Genomic DNA, 27,497 nt, shown 5'->3' with positions numbered 1-27,497 from the left:
GTATTCGGCCGAATAAAACGCTATATTAGGCCGAATACCGAATAGTTCATGGCATCTCTACTATTTATCAAGCTGGTTAAAATTGAGACTAAAAAGGGTTATCAGGAACTCTACAAATCTATACTTCATTGAGTTATATGGAGTGTGAAGTGTACTATAAAAAATATACTTATTAAGACTGTCTTTTATTTATTGTCTAGGTTTTTATTTGTCTCCGGCCTCAGCATTTTCTTTCTTGGGATTCGGAAAAAAGTAAACCAACCCAGCAACACCTGAAATAATAGAATAAAATTTCAGTTTGTTCCTTCATTGATAACTTTTAGATTAAATGTAACAGCGTATACGGGCAGTGGTGTCAGAAGCAAAATAAATAATGTAAACTGAATAAACGAACATTAATTAGATAGCCATTTTAAGTACCTACTTATATTACCATAATTAAAATAAATTAGTTGGTTATAGAAAACGATAAGCTGGATTCTATTAGAATGTTGAATTACTTTAATAATTGAAAAATCTATTAAATAAGAAAAATAATTTGTCACCATTTCAAGTAGGTATTTAGGTATTCATAGAAAATAATGGACGCCTTTAAAATTGGTCCCTCTGTAATTTTGACAGAGTTTACTACCGTCTGTAATTTTTTTAAGGAAATTACAAAGTGGACAACCCGCTTTGTTAAGGTTTAGATTGTTTTTCGTTCGCTAATGAAATGAAAATATTTTTATGTTCATAAAAGGTTGACTATTTTAAATTGTGAAATTTAGAGAATTTGATTTGCGTTTTTAATAACATCGGCACTTTCGACTCGACGGAGTATCGATACAATACCTTACTGATTTAACGATACTTAGTAAATAAGCTTATATATAATTTTTGTAATTACCTGAATTAAAAAAATAAAATAAAATTGTAGGTGAAATTAAGTATGTATGTGATTTGACCTAAACTACAAGAAAATTTACTACTCCCACCATTTTTGCGCTGGTCATCTCATATATTTGTATGCATTGATACCATGTATAACCGAGATCACTTGAACGGAAAGTAACCTAAAACCTGATTTACCAGCCTACTATAATTTTTATATATTTTTATAGGTACCTACCTAGTGTTATAATGGATAAAGTCATGAACGGGAACATGCAGCCTCCTTCTAACATCACAGGAAATAAAACGCTTCCCACTAGAGATCCTACTCTTCCCAACATTATTATCAACGTCAACGCCAGTGCCCTGTGAAAAAGAAATTGACAATTACTTATGGTCCTTTATAGATCACTGTATTATATAATCTGCTGGAAAAAGAGCGCACCTTACTAAAGTCAAAAATATTTGAAGTAAATTATATCAATATAGCTGCTTTCGCAGGAGCCGAACAGAGTAAATTTTGTTACTTTCTTTAAATAAATAGGAAACACTGACACTGTTCGTTTCAATGTAGTGGAGTAGTGGCAAGATATTAAATATGATTTTTTTTTCATTAAATATACAATTGAGTACTTAAATTGTTACCTAGTTTTTAAGTTCCTCTATATTTAAAGCCATCAAGTTATTTGACCGTAGTAGGAGCGGTTCAATCCGTAAATGTATGTCTACGATTCGGCGTATACGTACCTTACAGAAGTAGGAACCGATCTCATAAGTACAGTATTTTGTAGACTCAGTGCACATTGCATCAAAGCACACGTCCCTGCTAGCAGTAAGCCAATTGATAACGACGAGCTCGTCCAGTAAAGTGCTGCTGAGCACGTAGCACAGGCTATGAACAAGACGAACATTAGGAGCTTCTGGCCAATGAAATCCACCACCGCTGTGCTGATGAGAATTAAAGCCAAGGATAGGAATCCGAGGATTATCCCGTTGATGTACGTATCAGCACCTGCGGGGTGCTGTGGAAAAAAAAGATACAATTTTCACACAAATATTTAAGAAAATCTGGAGATCAAATACTATTTCTTAATGTACAATTTAAGGAAAATCCACTTACAGGTACACAGACATCTGATATGCTGTTGCTCGCCGCAGCCAGCGACACATTGTTAGCCAGCTCGCTCGTGTATCCGTCGATCATGACGCAGAAACGATCAGTTTCTCCGCCATGCTTGCTCTGGTGATTTTCTATAATTGTGGATATTTGAGGGAACCAAAGCCTTAGCGCGGAATATCTGTACATAAAGAACTTTAGGTGTAAAATCTGAAATCTTGATTCATTTTGTGCCTTGTAGTAGTAAATTTATGATAGTTTCTTAAACTTACGCAAATAAATTCACAAATGTCGAGGTCGCAAATAACATAAGTACAAAGATTAACGGTCTCATGAACAACTCTTTTGATTGAAATAGCGCGTTCGTCAATTGTTTCTTTATGCTGATGTTTTCTGGAGTAAAGTGCACGCCAGAAGCGTTAAACGACGTAATCTGTAAAACACGAATCAAAATTAATGTATATGGGTACAAATAGACAGGATACTCGTATATATCCTGTCTATTTGTACCCATATACATTAAATGTATGTAGGTAGTAACCTATACTTGGTTTGACTAACCACCGCAGGCTAAAATCATTATTGAACGAGCGTCAGCGAAGTTACTCGTTTTAGCTTGGACAAAAATGCTTTCGTATGTCTGGATGTTCTCCTCTGCAGGTCCCATAACTGATTCTCGGGAGAACAGGTTCGCTATAGTTAGATGTATTTTTTCTGTCGTTTGGTTTTGTTTTTTAATTATGAAAATGCTCTAAAAGAATTAAAATCACTTTCTATGATAATAATTTCTGTTTTTTACAAGTAGACACACTACTATTTAAAGTAATAACGGTATAAACATATATATGATATGAAATTTATTTGGTTTATGATCAGAATGGTTAAAATTGGTAAAAAGGATTTATCTAAATGCCAGTAGGGTCTAGGGCACTTTAGACCTTTGTGAGTTCGCTGATGAGTTAACGAAGTCATTATTTTTATATTTATAAGCTTATGAAGCTTCTTGCGAGAGCTCACAGAGCCATTAGTGTAACTATTGTTATCTTTACGCTAGTGAAGACCTTGAAGAAAATTGTAGCTGCTCAGTAGGAGTGACACGTAAAAAGCCCGAAAAAGGGTAGACCACAATTAAAACTCACAACCCAATCGTAGTTTATCATTATTATTTGGGTGTTGCGCAAGGCTGACTGAAAGCCATGACTGGAGCAAAAAAAACACAGTTTTAATTGGTTAATAATATTGAAACCAATTACAGTAGCTTTCATTAAATACATAGAAAGCATAAAGGACGAATTGGACATTCAACTTTAAAAGCGTGAAGCGGAAGAAATTTTACAGGTGTCGGTAAAATATCAAAAATACTCCAAATTTCCTCTTAAATGTCCCATGATTGGTGCCGTTAACATACCTACGTCAAACGGTCTTTGAGAAAAAGGCATTTAATCGATTTGCAAGACCGAAGTGTTCTCATAAGAGCTCCGCGAATAAAAATATGGAGCTCTAACAACACGTAAAAAATACTTACGGGAAAGGAGTCTTTTGGCTGCCCACTGTTTTCGTGATATATTCTTTTGATGACTTCCAGAGCCTCCGACTCTTTACCTAATGTAAGAAGAAATTTGGGACTTTCTGGCAAATGGATATACAATATCATTGCTATTAAACTCGAGAGAGCTGTTGAGTAAAGATACATGTTCCATGGGTGGAATTCTGAAAAAGAAGATATCAGTGAGTATATTTATTTACTTATTGACATTTTCAAACAATCGTCCATTTTGCTTCGGTTAGAAAGTGTTGGTAGGGGAGCTGGAGATGCACGAGCGTCGTAGAGACCAATTGGATTCGTAAGATTAGATGCTAGGAAGAATTAGAAGAAGAAAGGTTGTATAATGTTTTCTTTCCCAGTGGTCAGGGAAGCGGCTACAGATTATTTAAAAAAAAAACATATATTTGGAATACTCGAGCGCGTCAGATATTCAGAGTGGATGTTAAGGGAACCCTACCCTCCTATTCTAAAGACATGCAATTTGGCAGTGATGCAAATTTGTAGTGAATTATTGAAAATGAACAAAACCGCCATCTTGAAATACTCGAACTTGTCAGATTATTATACATAAGGTTCATTTTGATGTCCCAGTTGTGTTAAATGGTCAGATTTAATGATTATAAGGAGAAGTATCTTTATTCTGATTTTATGTAATATAAGATAATTTCCAAAATTTTTGTCAAATATTTTTTTAAAGTTTTTTTTTCATATACAACTACATCGAATGCTGAGATGACCAAAATCGAATAAAAAATATATTAGATATTTATTCAGAGGGGTAATGCAGCCAGCCTTCTGGGCACCCTACCAAACGGTCTCGACTTGGGCCATATTTTTTATTTATAAGTTTTTTATTTAAGTTTATAATTGTATTTCCACCTTTTTGTAAGTTAATATGACAATCTCCCATCGCCTAATTTAAAGAGTTGGGTTGCGTAATTTACTATTAAAGATATCACAATTATTAAATTTCCCAAAACTATTTTTTTTTTTTTGCTTTAAAATAATACAACCAATCGATTTTTGACCGTTTGTAATATTTTTCAAGATTGTAAAACCGCGTTAAATCCCGCCCAGGAGATCAAAATCGAATGTCATGTTCAGAAGATAGCGATTTTGTTTTAAATATTATTCTAAGGTATAACTATCCAACTTTTGAGCTTAAAGCGCTTAATAAGAATGAAAAGCTATATTTTGAGCTTAAAGGGCACAACAATTCACCAATGGACATATTACTTGCGCTTCCAGGTTGAAAATAGCGGGGGATTTCAGCCCATGAGGGCAAAAAATGGCCTGCACTGTTGGGAGGACCATTACCTAATATTTTATATTGTCATCGTCATCCGAGGGACGTTGTAGCAAAATCAACTACTTACGAGTAGATCCATGGGGCCGTCAATATTACATTCAGCCTCCATATCACTAATAATCAAATATTATTACACTTTCTAATCTGCATAAACAATTTTTGCTTCTTCGGCTTGTGCAATACGGCAGTTTTTTTTGTTAGTCTTGCATTTTCCCCTTAAAAGAAAAAAAATCGCCCGCGCTCGAGTAGGTAAGTCAAAGTAATGTTTTTATTTCTGCAATTTTTTATCCTTATTACCCGCTACGGATCGCTGAAATCGTTACATTATTGAAATTGATACTTTTAACAGATAAATAATCCACTATAATTTAATCTGACGCGCCCGATTATTTCTGACGATAGATTTGTTTTACTATTCAGACGGGCTGTATAATTGGACGCACGACCCTGTTTTAAGGACTCATACATGGTGGAGGTACTCAAAACTGCCGCGCTCGAGTAACTTCAAAATTCTTGGGCTCCCCTACCATATGTGTGTGTGTACGTGCATGCACAGCGTGCAGCGTGTAGCGTGCATGCGTACATGCCTGCGTGCATGCGTGCCTGCATGTGTGCGTGTGTCCGTGCGTGTGTGTGTTACAAAATCATTGAACACATCTTACCAAGGTATCCTTTAATGATGATAAAGTCCCAAGGTTTCGTTAGTATTCCCCAGGCTACTAATGCGCAAAGGATGAGCGACGAGGACATAAAAGAAGAGTACACCAATAATACTTTGTCTCTTACGCCTTTATGGGTGAACTCTGTCACCATGACAGCTGTTGCGCTAAATGTGAAGCTTAAACTAAAATATTATGGAGAAGAGTGAGAAATAGTTGAACAGATACAGAGGACCTATCGCGAAAAAAGAAAATTAAAATTCCGTTATCTACCTATATCGCTATTCAATAGAGAGACAATAGAGACAGATAACGAAATTTCGATTTTCGTTTCTCTGAGAAAACATGAACGGACGGTATTCGAAGTTCATAAATTATGAATTTGATATTAAATTAACAACATTACTCGCAATGCATCTGGTGTACTACAATATCCTTATGTATTTATGTTGCATAATTGGCTACTTGACAGTTTTTTGTACAGAAAGTCAATCGACCTTGATTTTCTTGAGGATCAAATGTCTATATAAGACTCATGGCATTTAGGCAACACAAAGGTCAGAAATGAGAGTTAAAACCTGAGGGCCTACCGCGAACCACGTTCGACGTGTTGCCTCTCTGTCGCACTTGTAAATTCGTATGTAAGTGTGACAGGGAGGCAACACGTCGAACGTGGTTCGCGGTAGGCCCTCTGACGCTCGCATTCGACGATTGAAAACCGCTAACAAAATGATATTGTAATGTAACGTCACATTACATTAGTCTGTTCTAAATGTATGCATGATCAAGAAAATTGCTTTTTTGACCCAGAAATATTGAGTTTATGAATATAGTTCTCTTACAATTTATTTTTTTTAAATGTAAGGAATCCAATGGTACCGTTTTCTTCTTTCTTTTTGAAAGTAAAAAAATATATACATACTTCGGAGCCTTGTATTTATTTTATAATCAAAATATGTCTTTTTAAATTATATACCCTTTCATAATTGCTCTTTTTCTATCCATTTAGCTAAATTTTATTATAATATTCAACATGTGACAAATACCCAATTGCGTAGATACCCTACCAATGTGTGCACTTTTTTAATGCTACTCTATCATTTATTTAATCAAATGGTAGTTTTCTGTCTTTTAGTTTAACAATTATTATGAATAAGTGCCAGTTAACTTCAGAACTGGAGATAAGCTAAACTATCATTGCTTTTGTAGTGATATTGCGGTCATTAGTCTAATGAGATATTTAGATAACAGACGTAGGTCATATCAAAACAGTAGGTGCTTCAGGAAGCGATCTGATTTATAACTAATAAAGTTTTATGATTCAGGCATACTTGCAGTGTCAGATTCAATGATACTTTATTTAATACCTATCTACTGTATGCATACGAGTACTACATTACTATCAAATTTACTGTTTGTAATGCTAGATCCATTTAACATAAAAAATATGTTGGCGAATTCAGACTTTCAGACTTTCTGGTACCGTGTGTATCTTTATATCTTCCAGTGCTGGCTGACGGGTACTACTGATATTACTATATGGATATTGGAATATTGATTATTAATCTACTATACATAATAAATCAAGAAATAGAACAAAATATTAATAGGTGAAATATTTATGTTTGTATAGTAAAATGAGAAAATCGGTGCTTGGATTCTAAAGCGCCAAGTTACAGGGATATATTTAGCTAAATACATAAAATAGATGGTTAGCACTCACAATATACCATCTAGAAGTTTCCCAAGCAATAGCATCCAGTATGATTGACTTGTGCCTTCGAGAAGCGCGCATGCCAACATTCCGGCGTGCCCCCAAACTAGAAACATCTTTCGTCCGAGTGCGTCCGTTACGAACCCTGTAAACGGGGCTGCCGCGACTTGCCCTGGAAAAAAACACGTATATAAAATAAATACAAATCTAGCTCCTTTGTTATAAGAGCAGGTACAATTTAGTAATATATATTATGTAAGGACTCGTTCGTCCAATTTTAGAATCTCAATAATTCACTGCCAAAAACCTCGCATACGATCAACGCCACACCCCTTTTAAGTTTTTGTTGCTAATTAAAACTCTAGGCTCTGTGATCTGCAGTGGCAGCATGGTTCCATTTTTATTATGCCCGTCACTTTCGCACTTACTCGTACGTACCTACTTGTTAGAACGTGACAGACATGGTGACAAATGATAAAGAGCGGACCATCTTAGCCCTACTGTAGGCTTCACGATAAGATTGATAAGCTTAAAACATGTAAAACCAAATAAAAAAACCTACTTCTTTGACTTATTACCACAGCGTACTAAAAATGGTCGGAAGTGCCATAGACGCTAATGACACTTAAGTTTTTAATGCCGATTTTCACCATTTTGAATATATAATAACCGGCCAAGAGCATGTCGGGCCACGCTCAGTGTAGGGTTCCGTAGTTACTCTTCCGTCACAATAAGCTAAACTGGAGCTTAAAGTATAGTAAATTGTTAACCAAGGGATGAAACGGTACCTTTCACCCGAGTTAAAGAAATAGGCAAATTTGCATAATCAGTACCTAATTAAAGTAAGTCTTTTTACTATGAAGGGAAAACTTTTTGCGATAACTCAAAAACAGCTAAACTGATCATGTCTGCTATAGTTTTCATTTAATGTCTTTCTTAAGCTCTACTTCCACGATTTTTTTCATATTTTTTGGACCTATGGTTCAAAAGTTAGAGGGGGGGACACATTTTTTTTTCTTTTGGAGCGATTATCTCCGAATATATTCACTATCAAAAAATGTTTATTGAAAACCCCTATTAATTTTGAAAGACCTTTCCAACGATACCCCACACTCTAGGGTCGAAGCGAAAAAAAAATTTCACCCCCACTTTACGTGTAGGGGAGGTACCCTAAAAAAAATTAAATTTTTAGATTTTATTGTACGACTTTGTCGGCTTTATTGATTTATATATCCATGCCAAATTTCAGCTTTCTAGCACTAACGACCACGGAGCAAAGCCTCGGACAGACAGACAGACAGACAGACACAGACGGACATGGCGAAACTATAAGGGTTCCGTTTTATGCCATTTGGCTACGGAACCCTAAAAAAACAAACGACAGAAAAAATCTATGTAAATTGAGAATTTATATACTCCTCACTACCTACTCACAAAATTTCAAGAGAATTGTTTAAGAAATGCGACCTATAGAGGAGAACATCCGGATATAAGAAAGCAGATTGCCCGAGTGAGATCGGAGACCTTTGCTAACATTTCGGTAAATTAATGATACAAAGAAACGAGAAAAACTTTCGTCTTTAAAATTTTACTGAATGAGAGTAAAATTTCTAATATGATGCGGTGGCTATCTCTATCTCACATTTGTAACTATCTCAATTATATTACTATCGTAACACATTATTTGCTTATTTCTTGTGTAAATATAAATTTGAGTAGTTATTAAAAAGCTATAAAGTGTCAGAAGCCAACTGTTCTGTTGTTTTGAATCCTTGTTATTAATTTTATATTTAGTTTTCCGGATTTCGTTTTTCTTAAATGAGACAATTAGTCGTTGCAATCGTATTGATTTTGTAAATTTTGTTTTTATTATAGTAGTTATTAGACTAGGATCTCTATAACGGCGTCATAATTATGCATAATTATTAGACCGCAGTTTGAATTCTGATCCTTGTCGTGTTACTCCTGGGCTTCAAGAAACTCGAAATTGCCAGGCTCAAAAATTCCCAAATTCTATCGCTCCAACTTCAAAAATATCATTTCGCTATTTTCTACAGATTTTGAGTGACGAAATCGAGCGCTGGAAATTCAAAAATCGCCCCCAGCCCTTTGAATTTCTCCCTTACAATTCTCATACATTCGCCATGGAAGAAATCACACCTATTATTTCACAAATCTGACCTAATTGGTAATTAAAAACGTATTTTAAATTGATGTAAATATTAATTAGGTACTTTAATTAGACAACCTAAGAGCTAGTAGCATAATTAACCAACCTAATTAATATTGATATCAATTTATTAGGTAGGTACGTTTTTAATTACCTTTCCATTGACATTTATTTTTGGGATAAAGGGGATATTTCACCTGGCAACATCGGGTTTCTTGTCAGCCTAGGAGCATCACTACAAGGATCAGAATTCCATCGGCGATCTAATAATTATGCACACGAGACAGTTCTAGGGATCCTAGTCTATGTAGGAAACGTGTACCGTTTAGTACCCGGGTCTCCAAACCCCGGTCCGCAAGGCGTTCCAATCCGGCCCGCGGACACCAAACGGATACCAGGCTCCTGGGTTTCAGCATTCATTGAGTTCCTAACAGCAACAACTAACCCCCGGCGCACCCCGCCAAAAACCAGATAGTGGCCCGCGCGAAAGTTTCTGAGGTGCAATATAGCCCTCGGGTAAAAAAGTTTGGAGACCCCTGGTTTAGTATATAGTTTATCACAATAACTTGCATATAGTGTACCACAATGTAAATAACAGGTAAGTTTATCAGTTTGACACCTGGAATAATTAGCTGATTAAGTGGCGGGATTGATGGGCATTCTTTCTTACTAATCAACGAAAGACAGTGTTAGAGATAAGTATTTTGAACTTGATAACAGTGTTCAAAAAAGGTAACAGTCTCCAAGCATTTCTAGTCTAGTTTGAAGGCTTTTAGAATCTACCACACAATAAATTATAATTAAACTTAGAACTTAACTATTCTATTGAAGACAAACGCTTGCGCGTTCTATCCCGACGCCACCGCCATCTAGCGAACGGTTTGCATACTAATATCGAATACATGCCTTGAAACTGTGACAGCCATCTAGCAAGCAATTGTGTAAACTTTCCGTATTGGAGGTGGTGGATATTATGAATAAACAAATAAAATAGGAATATTGGACAATCTTACTGTGTTTATATACATAATAAGTATACATAGACAAACATTCATAACTCAGGAATAAAATAAATGTGATAAACACGCAATTAAATGCCCTTGCCGGGATTCCAACCCGGGACCTACATCTTCGTAGTAAGGGGCACTACCAACAAGGCTAGACTTCCGTTGTTTAAATCTTCAGGGATAACAAAAAATAAATGAAATTACTTACCAAAAAATGGCATGGCATTCAATAACCCCTTTTGCATTATGCTCATATTGAGGTCACATTCTGCACTGGAGAGGATGTACGAAGAAGTCGTGGTCACACTCGTGTACGAGAACACAGCCATGAGCGTCGCGAACATTAGTTTGTAGTTGAAATATCCAAATTTGCTGTACTCCAGGGCCTCCTCCAATATCTGCATGGGCGTTTTCGTGGCTTCATTTTCTGGAATTAAATATCATAAATATAAATTACTAAACTTATTAAATACAGGTAAGTACACAGCTTTGTCTACATGGTAACTAATGAAGCATGTATATACAGTCGCCATCAGATATATCGGGGCAGCCAAGGTGCTCACACATATCTGAACACGCCTCTGTTGTCAAGGCGTTAGAGTGCAGTCTTTTTCCGAGGAGCTTAAATACCGTGAAGGTACGCCATTTTGCCCATCGATTTTGTTTTTTTCTACTCCAGTAAGTATTGTTATCTGGGGGCCTAGCCAATGACAATCGTACATCGACAAAAGCCAAACGAAAAGAACAATGTAGAGGATGCTACGACAAGCGAAAAGTCACGTGACTATTTCCATACATTATTTATGATTCGATTGGTTACAATTAACTATTTTTGTTATATTATGTTGGTGGGAAACAACCATACGTTCTGATGTTAAGCAGTCTCCGTAAACTATGCGCGTTGTTATATACACGCGTATAAATGCGTGTTGCCAACCCTAAACCCCCCACCCTCGTTGAACTCTGGTAACCTAGTCTCACTTGCAGGAACACAACACTATAAGTAGGGTCTAGTGTTATTTGACCGGTTTTCTATAAGGTGGAGGTACTTTCCCAGTTAGGCTCTGCTCTAAATCTGGTATGTCATCCGATGTGCTGTGCCCTACCACTTATAGGGGCCTTATTAATCAAAAATATTTTTTTGATTATCTCCGAAATGGTGTTAATTTGTATACCGGTGTCTTTGAGAAAGTTACTTAATTTAAACTCAGGGACGCACGCTCAAAATTAAAGGTGTAAAAAAACCGTGTCTATACTTAATAATTAAATACCGTGGATATTAATATTATCTCTGGTACTCCATTACCGTTCCAAACCCTTTATCGTTAAAGATTTTCGAGTTGGTTTCATTGCACCTAAATTTCGTTTTACCCATTTACCAAAACTCCTAGATCTCAAAACGGAATGGGGTCAAAGTGATTAAAGTCTCAAACTCAAAAACTGCAAATTGACGAGGAGGTGTCAATACCTAAAACTACGACCTACATATCTGTTATTAAAATCCTTCATTATGGTATCTTATTTAGTCCTAGCAGACCGCTAAAAATTATTGTCATAACGACAAAATTTATAAAATTGCACGAAAGACATATTTAAACTTAATTAATTTAAATAAAAAACTGGCCAAGAGCAAATCGGGCCATACTCAGTGTAGGGTTCCATAGTGACCCTTCTGTCATTCCATTACAACTTCCTTGAACGGGGTCTATTACTAATTATCATGTACATTACACGCAAAAGGGAGAACCTTCGTAGCGCTTTGCAAATACTTTTTTTACTAAGTGAAGACTTTTTGCAATAACTAAAAAACGGCATAACCGATCATGTTCTCTATCCTCCTAAGACCCTGCAAGCATTTTTTGTATATATTCCATATGCGGAAGTAGAAGAGTCGTGGAATGTATGGGGCCCAATACATTCGACATTATGTCATTGGTTTTACCGCAAACGCATACAATTTTATACAAAACTTTAAACAAAAAAAGGTTAATATCCTGGTTTTATACAAATACCTATACTCATTAGTTCATTAAATTAATGCATAATTCAGGAGACATAAGCAGGATCAAACCTGCGCATTCAGTAAGTTATAAGGTATTCAGTAGGTATTTGTGAGATAAACGTAATTTTTTTGCAAGTACAGAGTATAAGTCACTAACCTTTACTATTTATCTCAATGTCTTTCTTCATAATTTACCTACGCAAGTGTATAAGTACAATCACAAACTTAAGCACTAGTAACACTGAGTAAACAAAGTTCTTTTACTAAATTGCAGTTCTCGAATTCCGCTTTTTGCAATAGATATTATTTCACACATTACTTCGTTAGTAAACGGAAAAAGTGTCTTCCATACTGTCCTTGTCGTGTAGTTTGGTCGCATTTTATCACAATACCTTAATTACAATTAAATCATAAGTAAACATATGATGTTTATACACATATTGTTGCTGTGATAAGTACCGATCGTCATAGATAACCTTCTATTTAGATAACCCCGCTCTTAAAGATGTTACATTATTATATTTTAATAAAATTAGTTTAGGAACGATAATGGCAATAATATTTCATATTTTATTTGATTTTGACTTTAAACAAAACTAATAGATAGCGTTAAAAGTTTCATAATCAAATTAAGGTATAAAAGTAACCTTACTATTATAGGAGAATTCAAGGGCAAATACGGGTAAAAAAGCGTGATTTATAAATGAACAAAATTTTACAAAGTTTAAAAAACTAACCTCCGTGCGGGGACCGCAGCCCGAGCACAAGAAATGCGTCCTTGCGTTACTCCTACAACATGACGGCTGGTTGTCAAATTTCTATTATTTACAAACAAGAAAAATAACCGTCACCGAAGCATATTACGCTTATTCGTGCTGTTCTTGATTTTAAAGTGAATTGCTACTATTGCTAGTGCCTATCACGTTTAAACCGCAACCACACATATGTAGGTGTATGAGACTCGACCTCAAGGGAATCCCGCTGCCTTTATCCCATAACCCTACGACCCCAGGACAATCGTGCTATAGTTTTACAATTTTTGATACGTTTTACATATTATTGTAAGTTACTTATTTAATTATTATTTTTAGTGCTTTGTAGCTGTAAGTTGTCCCCATCTATTGTATTGTATCGTATATTAAGTGTGAATGCAGCCCGCGACGCAACCCGCCGGCAATAGCACGTCAATCATATGCCAGTTGTGCCAAAAGGCTTTCAAGAACATTAAAGGACTTAATATCCATACGGGTAAAGTCCATAGAACTTCCCTTACCCAAAATATCCTACCATCTCATGATAGCCAAATTAACTCGCCAATTTCCCTCCCCACAGCCGCCCAACCTACCACTCCATTTCACCTTCATCTCAGCCATCTAAAAAACAATGTCTCCATAGTAAAAAGAATACCCCGTGGGGCCAGAATTTCTGTCGCATCACACCTCTCTCATATCATTAACAAATGTACCGAAAATAACACCACCGAAGACTGGCACCGTCTCTTACTTTTCTCCTACCATACCCTCCACGTTCAAGAAGATGATTCAAATATATCGCTTACACAAAAAATTAAAAACAATTGTGCCAATATTCTTCCGACGCCCGCATTTACATATAAAATCAAATCAAACACAACTTTCAACCATTCTAAATACATTGAAAATAAAATAAGCGATGGCGACCTTAAAGGTGCCGCCCGCCTCCTCTTCTCAAATGACGTGCTATCGCCGGATACCCCCGACACTCTTTTGGCTTTACAGACAAAACATCCCCCAGGTCCCACCATCCCACACTTTTTGGACCCACCAACGGCAAACCAGGCCTGCCTACAAATAAAAAACAGAGACGTAATGGAAGGTATCTTATCATTCAAAATCGGTTCTGCTGCAGGTCTGGACGGACTCTCGCCCCAACATTTAAAAGATCTTACATCTCATTCCGTGGGCGACGCTGGTGAGCGTCTCCTCGAGTCTCTAACCAAATTAATTAACGTCATGTACACAGGAAATGTGAATCCGGACATAGTTCCGATCCTATACGGGGCAAATCTCATCGCCCTCTCCAAAAAGGACGGAGGAGTTAGACCGATTGCCGTTGGCTCTACTATAAGACGTCTCGCTTCCAAAATTGCAGTCAGGTATATAATCTCCAAATTAAAACCCCTTTTTGAACCTGCACAGCTGGGTTTTGGCATAAAAGGAGGTTGTGAGGCAGCCGTCCATGCCTTACGCACGTACATCTCAAATTCATCTTGTGATGTGCTGGTCAAAATTGATGTTCGAAACGCATTCAACTCGGTAAATAGGGATACCTTGCTGACAGAAATAAAGAACAACATACCCGAAATTTATAACTACCTTTTGCATTGCTATGCTGACCCTACCAAATTAATTTACCGCGATAATATGATATCTTCAGAAGTCGGCTGCCAGCAAGGTGATCCTCTCGGGCCGGCAATATTCAGTTTGGCCATTAATCCAATTATTCAAAATTTAAAATCAAAATTTAACGTTTGGTATTTAGACGACGGAACCCTGGGAGGCGACCTCGAATCCGTGCTATCAGACCTTTCAACCATTAAATCAAAATTTGAAACAATTGGCTTAGACCTAAACTATAGCAAATGTGAACTTTTTATTCATAACGCCTCTTTAAATCTTCTGAATGTAAAGCAAAAATTTGATTTCCTTACACCAAACATTAAAATAATAGACAAAAGCTCTCTTTGCCTCCTTGGGTCTCCTATTTTTGAAGAATCCTATTCAAATTTCATTTCCGACACAACTTCTAAATTCCAAAATTATGAAAGTCGTCTTCTCGAAATTAGTCCGCATTTCGCTTTATCTATTATTAAATTCTGCCTCTTTGTACCAGAATTAATGTATGTACTTCGCTGTTGCTCTTTCTCAAAATTTCAAAATTTGTTAATACCTTTAGACGACATTATCAAAAATAATTTGGAATCGATTTTGAACTTGCAGCTTAGTGAAGAGTCCTGGACCCAGGCATCCCTTCCCATTCGTCACGGTGGGATAGGGATCCGCAAAATTTCTAGTGTTTCTACCCCGGCGTTTTTATCTTCCGTTCATAGCTCAGCAATTCTCGTAGGCAAAATCCTAAGGGCCTGCCCTCCAAACTATGAGATTGCTGGCTTAACGGAGTCTAAAAACGCCTGGTCCATTGCCTGCCCGGGTAAGGATTTTCCCGAAAATCTAAATTCCCAAAGGACCTGGGATGACATCCATTGTAAAATTATCTATGACTCTCTCTTAAGTCGCAGCATAGGTTCCTCACGCGCCAGACTCTTAGCAGCGGGTACGAAGGAATCCGGCGCCTGGCTGCACGCGTTTCCTTCGGTACACACAGGCACATTTTTGGAACCGCACACTCTGCGCGTTGCAACCTGCCTGCGACTCGGCGTCCGGGTCTGTGCTCCACATAGGTGCCCCTGCGGCACTGATGTCGACGCCCTCGGACACCACGGGCTCTCCTGCCAAAGGAGCGCCGGCCGCTTCTCTAGACACGCCGCGCTTAACGATATTCTCCGCCGGTCTCTTGCCAGCGTGAACGTGCCAGCTCTTCTTGAGCCAGCTGGTATTGTAAGAGACGATGGTAAGAGACCGGATGGAATGTCACTAATTCCGTGGAAGATGGGACGGGTGCTGGTGTGGGACGCCACATGTGTAGACACTCTAGCCCCGTCTCATCTCCACGGCACAACTGCAAAACCCGGCGCGGCGGCAGAGGCGGCCGAAAAATTAAAAAAGATCAAATATAGGGGTCTCGGCCCCGAATACGATTTCGTACCTTTTGGCGTCGAGACCCTTGGCCCGTGGGGTCCGAATGCATCTACACTATTTAAGGCATTAGCCAAAAAAATAGAAGACGCTACCGGTGATCGTAGAGCTGGCAGCTTCCTCGCACAGAGAATAAGTATTGCGATACAACGAGGAAATGCTGCCAGCATCTACGGCACCATGCCGCAGGGGGATAGTTTTTAATTATTTATTTTAAGATTAGTTTTATTTATTTTTAGATTTAGATTTTAAGTTTTATATGTATTATGTTGTTATTCCCCAATAAAGTAATTGTAAAATTAAAGAAATAAAAGTTTTTGACTTTTAAAGTTTATAATAGTGAATACGTGATGTATAAAATACAATTATGTTATGGTATAAATAAACATACTATAGAATTTAGATTGAAATTTTATTACGCTCAAAAGTTACGGTTTTTTGTTTAATTCTCACTGCACTCACCTTGAAGTTTTTCTGTTTTGCCTTATGGCTGACTGGTAGAGAATGCCTAGTGGCATTAAGTCCGCCTGTTGTACTCTTTTTATGCGCAATAAAGTTTAAAATAATAATAATTATGTTATGGTAAAAGGCGATTTCCGTAGTTAGAACAAATCATTTGAAATTAATTTCAGAATTCTGGATGGCATCTTGATGCCAATTGTTCGTGCCGTAGCGAACGAAACAGTCATCTTTTTCTATCACTTTTCCATATTAGTGCGAAATCTTGTGTACAATGTAAAAATCTTGTAAATGTCAGATTAAGAAAATGCGTAGAAACAAATAATCGTTAGATTACAAGTATTACCACAATTATAGCACCAACATGAACCAAACTAACCTAATCCACAATCTACATAACGATTTTTTTAACTGCCCACTAATACTCCTCACCAACTAAACCACCAACATAGATGGCCAAAGGTGGTTAAGTTACACTCTACGGGTAGCAAAACATCACTCATCTTAATCTAACATGCTCGAGTAATTACATAATTTGAAAATTACCCTCTTGGTCTCCAGGTACCATAAAGTGACACGTCAACAATCTTGGCGAAATCACGATGACGCGGTCGAAAAAGTTTCCATGTTATTTAAAGAAATTGCGCAAGCGCTACTAATATCTCAATTAATATTTGAAATACGAAAGTAACTGTGTATGCCTGTCTTTTAAACCTACCCTTCACTTTTAAACCTCTGAACCGATTTGGTTGAAGTTTGGTATGAAGATAGTTTGAGGACCCGGAAAGGACATACAATAGTTTTTATCAATCGTCAACATTATACTGTGCTGTGCTCTGAAGAATTGTTTGACATGATGCCAAGGGCCTCTTTCTAACACCACACCGCTTGCCGTCAGCACGGAGTTCATCTTCACACCCTAGACCCTAAATGGTCGCGTACTGTGCGGTTTACTAGGAATTTCCTCCCGCGGATGCTTCGGCTGTGGAATGAGCTACCTGCCGAGGTATTCCCGAGAGGCTACAATATGGGGTTTTTCTAAACGGTGACTGCAAAAAATCCTTTCCTGTAGACGAAGTAGCGGACAGAAGCTAGTTTTATTATAACTCGCGTACTGTGCACGGATATTTAGGTACCTACCTACTCTAAAAGAGCAAAAGTGTAAATACAAATAACTTATCCAAACGTTACAAGAGGAAATTTGTCTCCTTGATAATCAAAGTATCATTATTTATACGCACAAAATCAAAAGATAAGTGAAGATTTTTTGCATAGTCATGCTCATTTACATAAGTCATACTTACTTAGATATTAAATATAAACGGAAAAATATTATTATATATAACTTGGTCACCATACATTTAGAAATCCGACCATAATTTATTAATTTGGTGATTTGGTGTAATGTAAATTAAAAAAAGTTTAGATTATCACTTTTAAACTTTCTAATTGGAATTTAAAAAAGCGATTATTTGTGATTACTGAAGTCTTAAGGTTATATTTCAATTATGACTGCAGCCTTAAATCTGCAGCGGTGTTGGTGTAAGGCCACAGCTGCGGCTAATGGGTGATGTTACTGTCGATGTTCTTAATAATCACGTACGGTTCTACCTATGGTACTAATTATTTCAATGTAATTTAAACTATTTTCAATTGGAACGGATTTCCATTTTATTTTATTACGATAGATTTTAAAACGAAAGAATTTCACCCACATTTGCTACATATTCATAGAGCATTTTTTAATGGTGGGTTAGGAGGAAACATGTGTAGCTGACGTTACCGCATTGCTGTCACAATTAGAATTCAATTCTACCACTCATTGATATACTTAGACTGTTTCCTGCTGCTGTAGACTTGACAGACTGCAATGCTGCTGTGTAGCAATGCTTGTGTTTATTTAGTTTGTATTGTTATCTTTACGACCACTTTGAAATGCTCTGTAACGTTAAACGGATAACTTACAATATGCGTTTTGAATGATTCACGGTAAGTTTCACTAGACTTAAATTGACTGGGATATATACTGTGATTATATTGCTTTTGGATATTACGACGCCGTTACATGCATCTTGTTCACGGGTATATCGGGAGCTCAAAATCAATATAAAAGGTAATCACGGTTTATATCCCGGTCAATTTAAGTCTAGTGGAACTTACTCGTGCAATATGATTATTTTTATCGTTTATAACATTATTTATTGTAATAGATAATAATGACCACTTTTGTTTAGTTCATAGTGTCACTGCCTACAACATAGAACATGCATAAATATAAAGTTTGGTTTGGCTCTGGTTTAAAATTACACAATTGTGTAAATATAAAGTCCTTTTAGACCTGTGAAAAAATAAATTTGTCCTCGGTAAGTGGACTCTTCAACTACTTATTTCGTTTGACTTTTTATTACGGTTAAAAAATAAACTCTTAAAATAATAAGCTCCTTAAGGGCCCTATCACACTGGCGATTTGCGAGCGAGTTGAAAGCGAGGCGAGCACGAAACGATTTCGCCTCGAGCATGCAACGAGTTCGCCGCGAGCACGAAACGATTTCGACTCGAGCATGCAACGAGTTCGCCGCGAGCACGAAACGATCTCACCTCGAGCATGCAACGAGTTCGCCGCGAGCACGAAACGATTTCGCCTAGAGCATGCAACGAGTTCGCCGCGAACACGAAACGATTTCGCCTCGAACATGCAACGAGTTCGCCGCGAGCACGACACGATTTCGCCGCGAGCGTGTAACGAGTTGGCCGCGAGTGCGCAACGTATTTTCAAAGAATCCCAGTATCTTACTTGGTGCGCAGCATCATTGAAACTATATTTATTTTTAGGAGCCTTTGTACAAAAATAATCACACTCTGTGAGGCCTGTACATTATTACATTTCTGCCCTAAATTTACTACAACCAATAACGTGAGGTTATATAGGCCGAATAAAAATAAATTACAAAGTTGTTCAATAAGACTCATTAAGGTCATGATTAACTTAAAAATCTTAGAATAGTGTTAAATAATATAAAAATCTATCTTAATTCTAATACATATACTTACCTGACATCACAAATTCACACCTTAAATCCTTTTACTCCATGTAAAATGATCACAAAAGTTTTAAAACTTCTTTTAACTCTAAGTATAAATACTATTTGCCAATTAATTTGTTTACAATAAAATAAGTTATAATTTAAAAATAGTCTTGTTTTACACTTTACTTTATTTAAAAAATAAAACACTACCGCGGCTTTATAGCAAGCTGTAAAGCTGAGAGAGGACTGAAGATACGTCCGATTCGAAAACATTCTTGCGTGTATAATTTTAATTGAGAATGTTCATTAATAGAACATAGCAATTGAAATGTTCTTGACATTGGTTCTAATCTGATAGTTCTGCGTCTTTAATACTTATAAATTGTATATTTTTATGTAAGTGAAAACAACAGTCAAACACTAACACGTCGATAATCAGTTTAATAATAGCCACAGACTGACCTCGAGCTATATTTAAATGTAAGAATTCTTTAACGTTAAGACGCCGAAATTCCGTTATTCTTTGAAGTTTAAGTTGAAATGGACTGGTACCTAAACTTAAGTAATGCCATAATACTTATATTTGATATACACAGTTCTATTGCATCAACTGTCACTTACCAATTTTTACTGTAGTTTTAATCGATGTAAACGACGCGATGTTATTAAGCATATCTATTCTATCCATAAGTATTCAATCCTTTGTCATTGCCGGTCAGCCAGCGCGCAGCGCATGAAACGCATACTTCATGAGCATGTTTCTTGCATCGATGCAGGCAAAGGCATTCGCTGGGCGCCTCTCAGATTCTGCTAATCCTGTTATGTAGATATCCACACCGAATAAGGCATTGCACCGTTGCACGTGTCACCTGTATAACCTCGCCACAACAAGGCCGACAATGCACTAGCTGAAGATGCCCTAGCTGAGGTAGCCAAATATGAAATATAATATGTATAAATCCTTATCACGTAGGAACAGGATCCGAAAGCGGAACGTGCTAAAACCAGTTGGACGACCCCAACCCACCTGCTCTGATGGTGTGTCTCTAACGAATTGATAGATACCTAACCGACTGTTATTCATAGGCTAGGCCTATTAGGGTTAGGCCTATTCGAACCTACACTAATATTAGAGTTATTGTGCATTTAGCTCGTAATTGTCCGTACATGTACAGTCAGCATCAATAGTAGCGGATGAAACAACGCACCAAAAGTATCTGATATTCCGGATAACTTTTCCAAATATAGATAAATCTCTAAAATTTACATTCTAAAGTATATCTCTTACCGACTTAAATGTTCTACATATAGAACCAACACATTTTGATAAGCAGTTTCAGAATGGTACTTTTGAAACCTTGTTTGATCCGCTACTTTTGATGCTGACTGTACTAGCGTATGCGAGACGCACGATAACTAAATAAGATGATTCAAATATCATTCAGATGTCAGTGTACCATCAGCCGTAAAAATACATTAGCGACTTTATCAATGAATTCATTCATAATTTCTCAACGCAATTTCGCAAGTCACTGTGCGTTCGAATTGGCCGGCTAAGTGCTTACAATCAGTTGCAATATCGTATAGTAACGAGCAAAGGTATCAACAAATATTTTTACAAATAGAGATTTTTAGATATCGCGTTCAAAATTATCTGTTGCTTTCGAATAGCTTTATAATGAGGTTAAATGCAGATGGCGCTGCAGTAAAATAAGTAGGTGAACCTACGTGAGAATGAATTATAGGCTTATAATGATATGAACAAATATGTATATAAGTACAACGATTTTCATGTTTACAGATTAAAGAACTAGATCATGAGAAAATACATCAAAATTTTCTTGTTGTTTTGTTATGCATATTGCAAATTTGCAACATGTTTTACGATTTATGCCAAAAGAAAATAAGACTAACATGTTAACAGATTCTACGCAGGTCATAGATAGGGTCAATCGCGTTATTTACGATTTTCGCGTTTTTGCGTATGTTTCTTTCTTTTTCACGCCCTGCAATTCAAACGTCTTTGGCGTAAGTACCCATTTAAAACATGACGTACCTATTGATAGTTTCGGTTCAAGTGTAGAAGATTAGAAGATTTTAATCTGTACCAAATTTTTTCGATGGCGTAAAGTGACGTACTAAATGAGACTTAATGCAAACGCGTACGCCACGTTTCGCTATCGAATAAATTTACACTAGGGGTACTGTTTATTTTTACTTTAAGTATTACAAGCTTTACTTTAACTATTAATTAATCAAATAATTATTGTAAGTCTATTTTCATTTACTTCCATTGGTGGGGTTGACTAAATATATGGAGATACGTAAACAATAAACATGCGTAGATATTATTTAAATCTACGTAGGTTTGGCTTCTACTACGATTTCTGTATTAATAATATACACGTAATATTCTTAATTTTCTTGTATCCCAAACATTAAATAAAAGTCCATTACAGGTCCTCTAAAAATAAAATATCTTTAAAAACTTTTATGCGACTGCATCGACTATTACGGGTCGTTATTCGTAAAATATTGTATCGTAAACTGAAAATCATGTTGGCGATATTTATAACAAGTTTGATCAAACTTAATTTTTTCCATGTTATGAATCCAATTATATTTCAAAGAATCCGGCGCTTCAATTAGTTATCGAATACAAAAAATATTACCAGATTGCGTACTTGCAGACGTAGTTGTTCTTTTGTTTGTCCAGTATATGCTTGTTATCTCTAAACTAAATAAAGTCTAAGAAAAATAGGTACGAGCCTCGAAAAAATAAGAAAAATAATTTTCCAATAGATGGCGATATACTTTTTGCCTATACTCGAGTATATGGTAACACCGTTTGATATTTAAAACATTATCAGTGGAAGAACATGGGTCAAATAGCATATGTCATTCTAAGAGTTTTTAGTCCTGTGTCGAAAGATGGCAGTAAATTGAAGTGACTACAAAATTTTTATTGACAATACCACACAATACGCCTCTATACTCAATTTTTTTGCTCTAAGCTTACGTCATTAGCAATGTATGTAATAGCAGGATGTCAATTATTGAGCATTTGTATATATCGACTACCGAGACGTTTACCTTATTGCCGTGTTGGATTACCATCACTACCATCAGCTAAAAGTATCTTATAAAACTCACATGGAGTGATGGCTCAAACTATCTTGAGATCAACGTCAACGTCGATCGTCGACATTGCTTGTACTTACAAAACTTAAAGGTGTTGCAGTTTTAGGCAGAAATAAAATCAAAACTTCGATGCCCATGACCATTAGTTACTAGGTCTGGGAATTGGCAACTGGGAATCAAACATTAGTTATAGCTTTTAATTGTTAAGATGTACTAACAAAATATGGACCACGTTGTCTGAAATAAACGTATTTCATTTTATTTCTTTTTTTATTTTATTGGGTACAGCTCAGTGAACATCATTTCGGTATGACCTAATCGAGTCTGGCTTTGACTCACCTACAAAAAGGTTCGTAACGAACAATATTGACTGCGATATTTTCACAGATTTGTCCATTTTTACAATATAACTTTCTCATTTGTAAAAAAAAAACAACATTTTACTGCTTTTCATTTTCAGTTGATTGACGATTGTGTGTTCAGTTTTCGTTTATGCTTTCGACATTTAATGATAATACAATTATATTATTTTTTTGTCGTAGATAAAGTATGATGCTACTATATACAGGTAATTATGTATAAGTTTCGTTTTGCGCAATCGATTGTTATCTTGGCTAGGCCTGGTGGTCAGGCATGCTGTAGCTATTCAGTGGAGTTTTAACACGAAACACGTATGTAAAATCTTATAAGAAACTGTTTAAAAGGGTTGTGTTTTGGTTTTATAATAATTACTTCGTTAGATTTTAATCATAATGTATTGGACTTCAAATGTCCAATACATCATGTGATGTAAACAAACGTTTTGTTAATTTCATGTGCTCCTTATCAAGATGTGAACCCAACACTTGTTGCAAAGACAATGCATACAATCATGGCATCGCTTAGGTTCACTTTCGCACCACAAATTTCTGTACTTCTAAAGTCTTTGGAAACTCATAGGTACTTAGTACGAGTTGTTTTTTGGTCCAATAGGGATGTGTTACCTATAGTTCGTTCGCGTTTAGAATGCAGTAAAATCATTATTGTCGGCCGGCCTAGCTACGCCCGTAACCAATCAAATCGTTCCCAATTAGAAAATATAGTTTGACAATGATCATTTGAAGGCATATTTTCTAATTGGGAACGATTTGATTGGTTACGAGCATCGCTAGGCCGGCGGCTTGTAATGATTTTACTGCATTCTAAACGCGAACGAACTGTATATATACTGTTAGTAGGTAGGTAGTGCTGCTTCATTATCGATAACCGTGTCATTGGCTCGTAATTTTTGTGATAAAAGTTTAGGTGTACAGTCAGCATCAAAAGTAGCGGATGAAACAACGCGCCAAAAGTATCTGATATTACGGATAACTTTTCCAAATATAGATAATTCTCTAAAAATTACCTTACTTACTCTTAAAAACTATATTTTTACAGTCTAAATTGGTATACATATAGAACCATCAACTTTTGTGAAGCTGTTACGGAATGGTAGATACTTTTGAAACCTTGTTTGATCCGTTACTTTTGTTGCTGACTGTACCTTAACTTAAATATTTGATTTATTGTGTTATTGAACCATGATTAACTAAATTTATTAGTATGGCTTTATTGTAATAATTTATTACAAAAACAAATATTTTTCACAAAAAAAAAAAACATTTGTAGGTTTATAATTATAATCCTCTGCTTGCTAGTAGCAAATGTAAAGTATATGTCAATCACCTTTACAATTAACCACAATGTCTTTCTTCATTATTTACTTATATGAAAAATTAAAACTATAATCACAAACTTTAGCACTAGTTAGTTACACTCAGTTAAATTTTACACATTACTTCATTTGTCAATTTCAATGGAAAAAGTGTCATCTGTACTAGTCTCGTCGTGTAGTTTTGTACTAATATATATATAAACACCGTAATTACAATTAAATTTTATATCAACACATTTGTATGTTTATACAAATATTGTTCCTATGATAAGTACCGATCGTCATACTTACTAAAGATGTAGTATTTTATAACCTATGGGACACGCGCTCTCATCGATGGCCGGACGCAACTGAGGCGCGCGCAGGCGGCGCGCACGTATTTATGCAGCGGTTGGAGCGAGATGGAAGACAGGGCGTGCTACTCTCGCAAGCGACATTCTCTGCGGTAGTCCTGAATTGCTGTATTTTCTACTACCCACTTCATGCAACCGGCGATTGTGAGCGGGATAGAAGATATGCCATCGCACTCTAGAGAGGTGCGATTTACGTAAAAGGGTAGATTAGATTCTGTAGTTCTAAGATACCTATCTTTCTATTTTTTCGTAGGTTTAGGAATAGTATATAAGACGACGATACATTTCAATAAATGTTCATTATTTAACTGACTATACCGCTGTTTACACTTGACTCCTCCTGCCTGGACCCCCATATTTGGTGACCCCGACGTGATATGCAGCCACAGGATATTCCTTTTACAGTAAAGGTTTAAAATCTTAATGTTAAAGCCTAAGATTAACGATGGTCCCCACACTAGGCAAAGCCTGTATCGTGGTTACCGTGGTTACAAACATTTTTGTTTTTTTTTTTGTTACATGCATTTGCTTGAGCATAAAGGTGCACAAGTTAATATATATTTTAATATTTAATCTAGATATGAAATACAAAGATTAGTGTGTGTGTGAGTGTGTGTGTGTGTGTGTGTGTGTGTGTGTGTGTGTGTGTGTGTGTGTGTGTGTGTGTGTGTGTGTGTGTGTGTGTGTGTTTTTGCGCACGCATTAAATCATAACAAGGAGATGCAGCCCTACGAGGGAATTTGTTCTCTTGGGATCAGATACCAACCGAGGTTACTATCTGCTGCTACCTTATAACTTTCAAAATGTCTTCACATTCGTCATAACTCCAGGATACCAGAAGAGACTGGATTTGCATTTTGACTTGACTTAACCGACAATCTTTTATATTGCAGGTTTTGAGTAATTTGTTATATATGTGCGGAAACAGAAATGCTTTAAACCGTTTAGCAAAAGCAGATTTAACGCGTGGTTTCGGGACTTGGAATATTCTTTTCTGTACCATATTTATCAGATTAGATGTCTGGCTAGTATTTCTGTGCATGAGCATGGCAACACGTAAAATGAATAATTTTCTAACTGACAATACTTGAACACGCAACCTTCTGATGTGGAGTCAGATAAAATAATTCGTTTAATATTATTATAACTTAAAACGATTTTAACGGTTGCAATATTCCAAGTTATAACAAATTTTCCAGATCACACATGATAGATAATGTAACGGGACCCTTCGTGCCCGAATCCGACTCGCACTTGGCCGGTTTTTTGGTATGTAGCAGTCACGTAAAATACATTATATGGAGTCACGAAAGCACATAACGTAAATATATTGACAACGGATATGAAACAAATGTTTAGAAACGAATAAATGTTTAATGCTCCACACGACTGACATAATTCCATACAACTAAATAAACAAAGTAACTAAGTGGAGAAATGATTAATTGGGTTTACTAATGGTCGGTTAACTGCCAGATGGATACGTTTTAATGAGTTGTAGTAATCTAAAAATAGTTTAGGTCACCGATCATGTACATATAAGTATTTAAAACCACTTTTTAACTACTTATCATGCTTCTGAACCCAGCGGCTGTAGCACGGACGCATTTTTATCGCCTGTCACCATACCTGTCACGTTCTAACAAGTATGTAGGCGCGAAAGGGACAAGCACAGTGACAAGTATGAAATGAGAATGAGAGTTTAGAAAACCCAGTATAATAATATCCAAACATACTCGTAGTTACAATACACACATCAGATGCTAGTGTCTGAAATAGAATACAAACTTTTTATTTATTTATTTATCGTACGGCATTACAGTTACTAGATTACGGCATCTTATAACTTATATGTTTTTGGTTTTGGGGTACCTACATATAACAGAGGTAATACATAGATGTTTGAGATTGAACACTTTGTCCCTTTTTAACGCACAGGTAAGTCGCATGCACCATAATGTTTAAATTGGATTTTAAATGAGAACTGTTATTTTACGTAAGTCTTCTTAAAATAGTGTGCTAATGCTAAATGTAATCCAAATTCTTAGATTTAATTTACCTGGCATCCTTTTATTCCATCTAAATATTCACAAATAATCTATAACACGTCTATTTGTATTAACAAACTGTTTGAACACTATATCCTATTTAATTTTATCAACAGAAAAAAAGTATTTTTTTTTCTAATATTCTAAGTTTGCACTTAAGTTTATTTAAGATTTTTTTTTCCGTGGCTTTATAATAAGCTTTAAACGGTTTAAACGAGATAACTAAAGCAAAGCTGAGAGAGGACTGAAGATGCGTTCGATTCCAATACATTATTGCGTGCATAGTTTCAATTGAGAATGTTCATTAATGGAACATAGCAATTGAAACGTTCTTGACATTGGTTCAAACCTGATGGTTCTGCGTCCCTATAAACTATTAGTTCTAGTATCATAGCAAGGCGTACGCTAACCTTGAGTTCTGACATATTCAAAATTTAAGAATTTTGTGCGTCTGACGTCAAAGCTCTCATGTCTTCAAATTTGAAGCGGACTGGACTAGTAATGTTATTATTTAGTGCTCTTGATTTACAATCTTCACTTACCAATTTTCTCTGTCAGTCATAGATAATATATACGATGTTATTTAATC

General features: G+C 36.2%; 1 protein-coding gene across 5 annotated transcripts; it reads right to left on the bottom strand.

The window, feature by feature from the left end:
• Positions 1 to 169: 169 nt before the first annotated feature.
• On the bottom strand, positions 170 to 27,138 carry LOC133532602 (synaptic vesicle glycoprotein 2B-like). Of its 5 annotated transcripts, none has more exons than XM_061871368.1 (10): positions 26,920 to 27,138; positions 10,601 to 10,819; positions 7,225 to 7,387; positions 5,505 to 5,686; positions 3,513 to 3,697; positions 2,260 to 2,420; positions 1,991 to 2,168; positions 1,618 to 1,892; positions 1,109 to 1,236; positions 170 to 272 (listed from the first exon to the last, which is right to left on the bottom strand). In XM_061871368.1, exons 1-10 carry the CDS (start codon positions 26,924 to 26,926, stop codon positions 205 to 207), a joined length of 1,566 nt encoding a protein of 521 aa, XP_061727352.1. In that variant the 5' UTR covers positions 26,927 to 27,138; the 3' UTR covers positions 170 to 204. The 5 variants fall into 5 exon arrangements, with proteins under 5 accessions (XP_061727352.1, XP_061727339.1, XP_061727368.1 ...); XM_061871355.1 differs by lacking the exon at positions 26,920 to 27,138 and adding an exon at positions 20,295 to 20,361; XM_061871384.1 differs by lacking the exon at positions 26,920 to 27,138 and adding an exon at positions 19,719 to 19,862.
• Positions 27,139 to 27,497: the final 359 nt, after the last annotated feature.

The sequence above is a fragment of the Cydia pomonella genome, chromosome 2 (assembly GCF_033807575.1).
Source record: "Cydia pomonella isolate Wapato2018A chromosome 2, ilCydPomo1, whole genome shotgun sequence".
Taxonomy (NCBI): domain Eukaryota; kingdom Metazoa; phylum Arthropoda; class Insecta; order Lepidoptera; family Tortricidae; genus Cydia; species Cydia pomonella.
The sequence above is the reverse complement of the archived record's forward strand: the minus strand, read 5'-3'. Positions and strand labels throughout refer to the sequence as shown.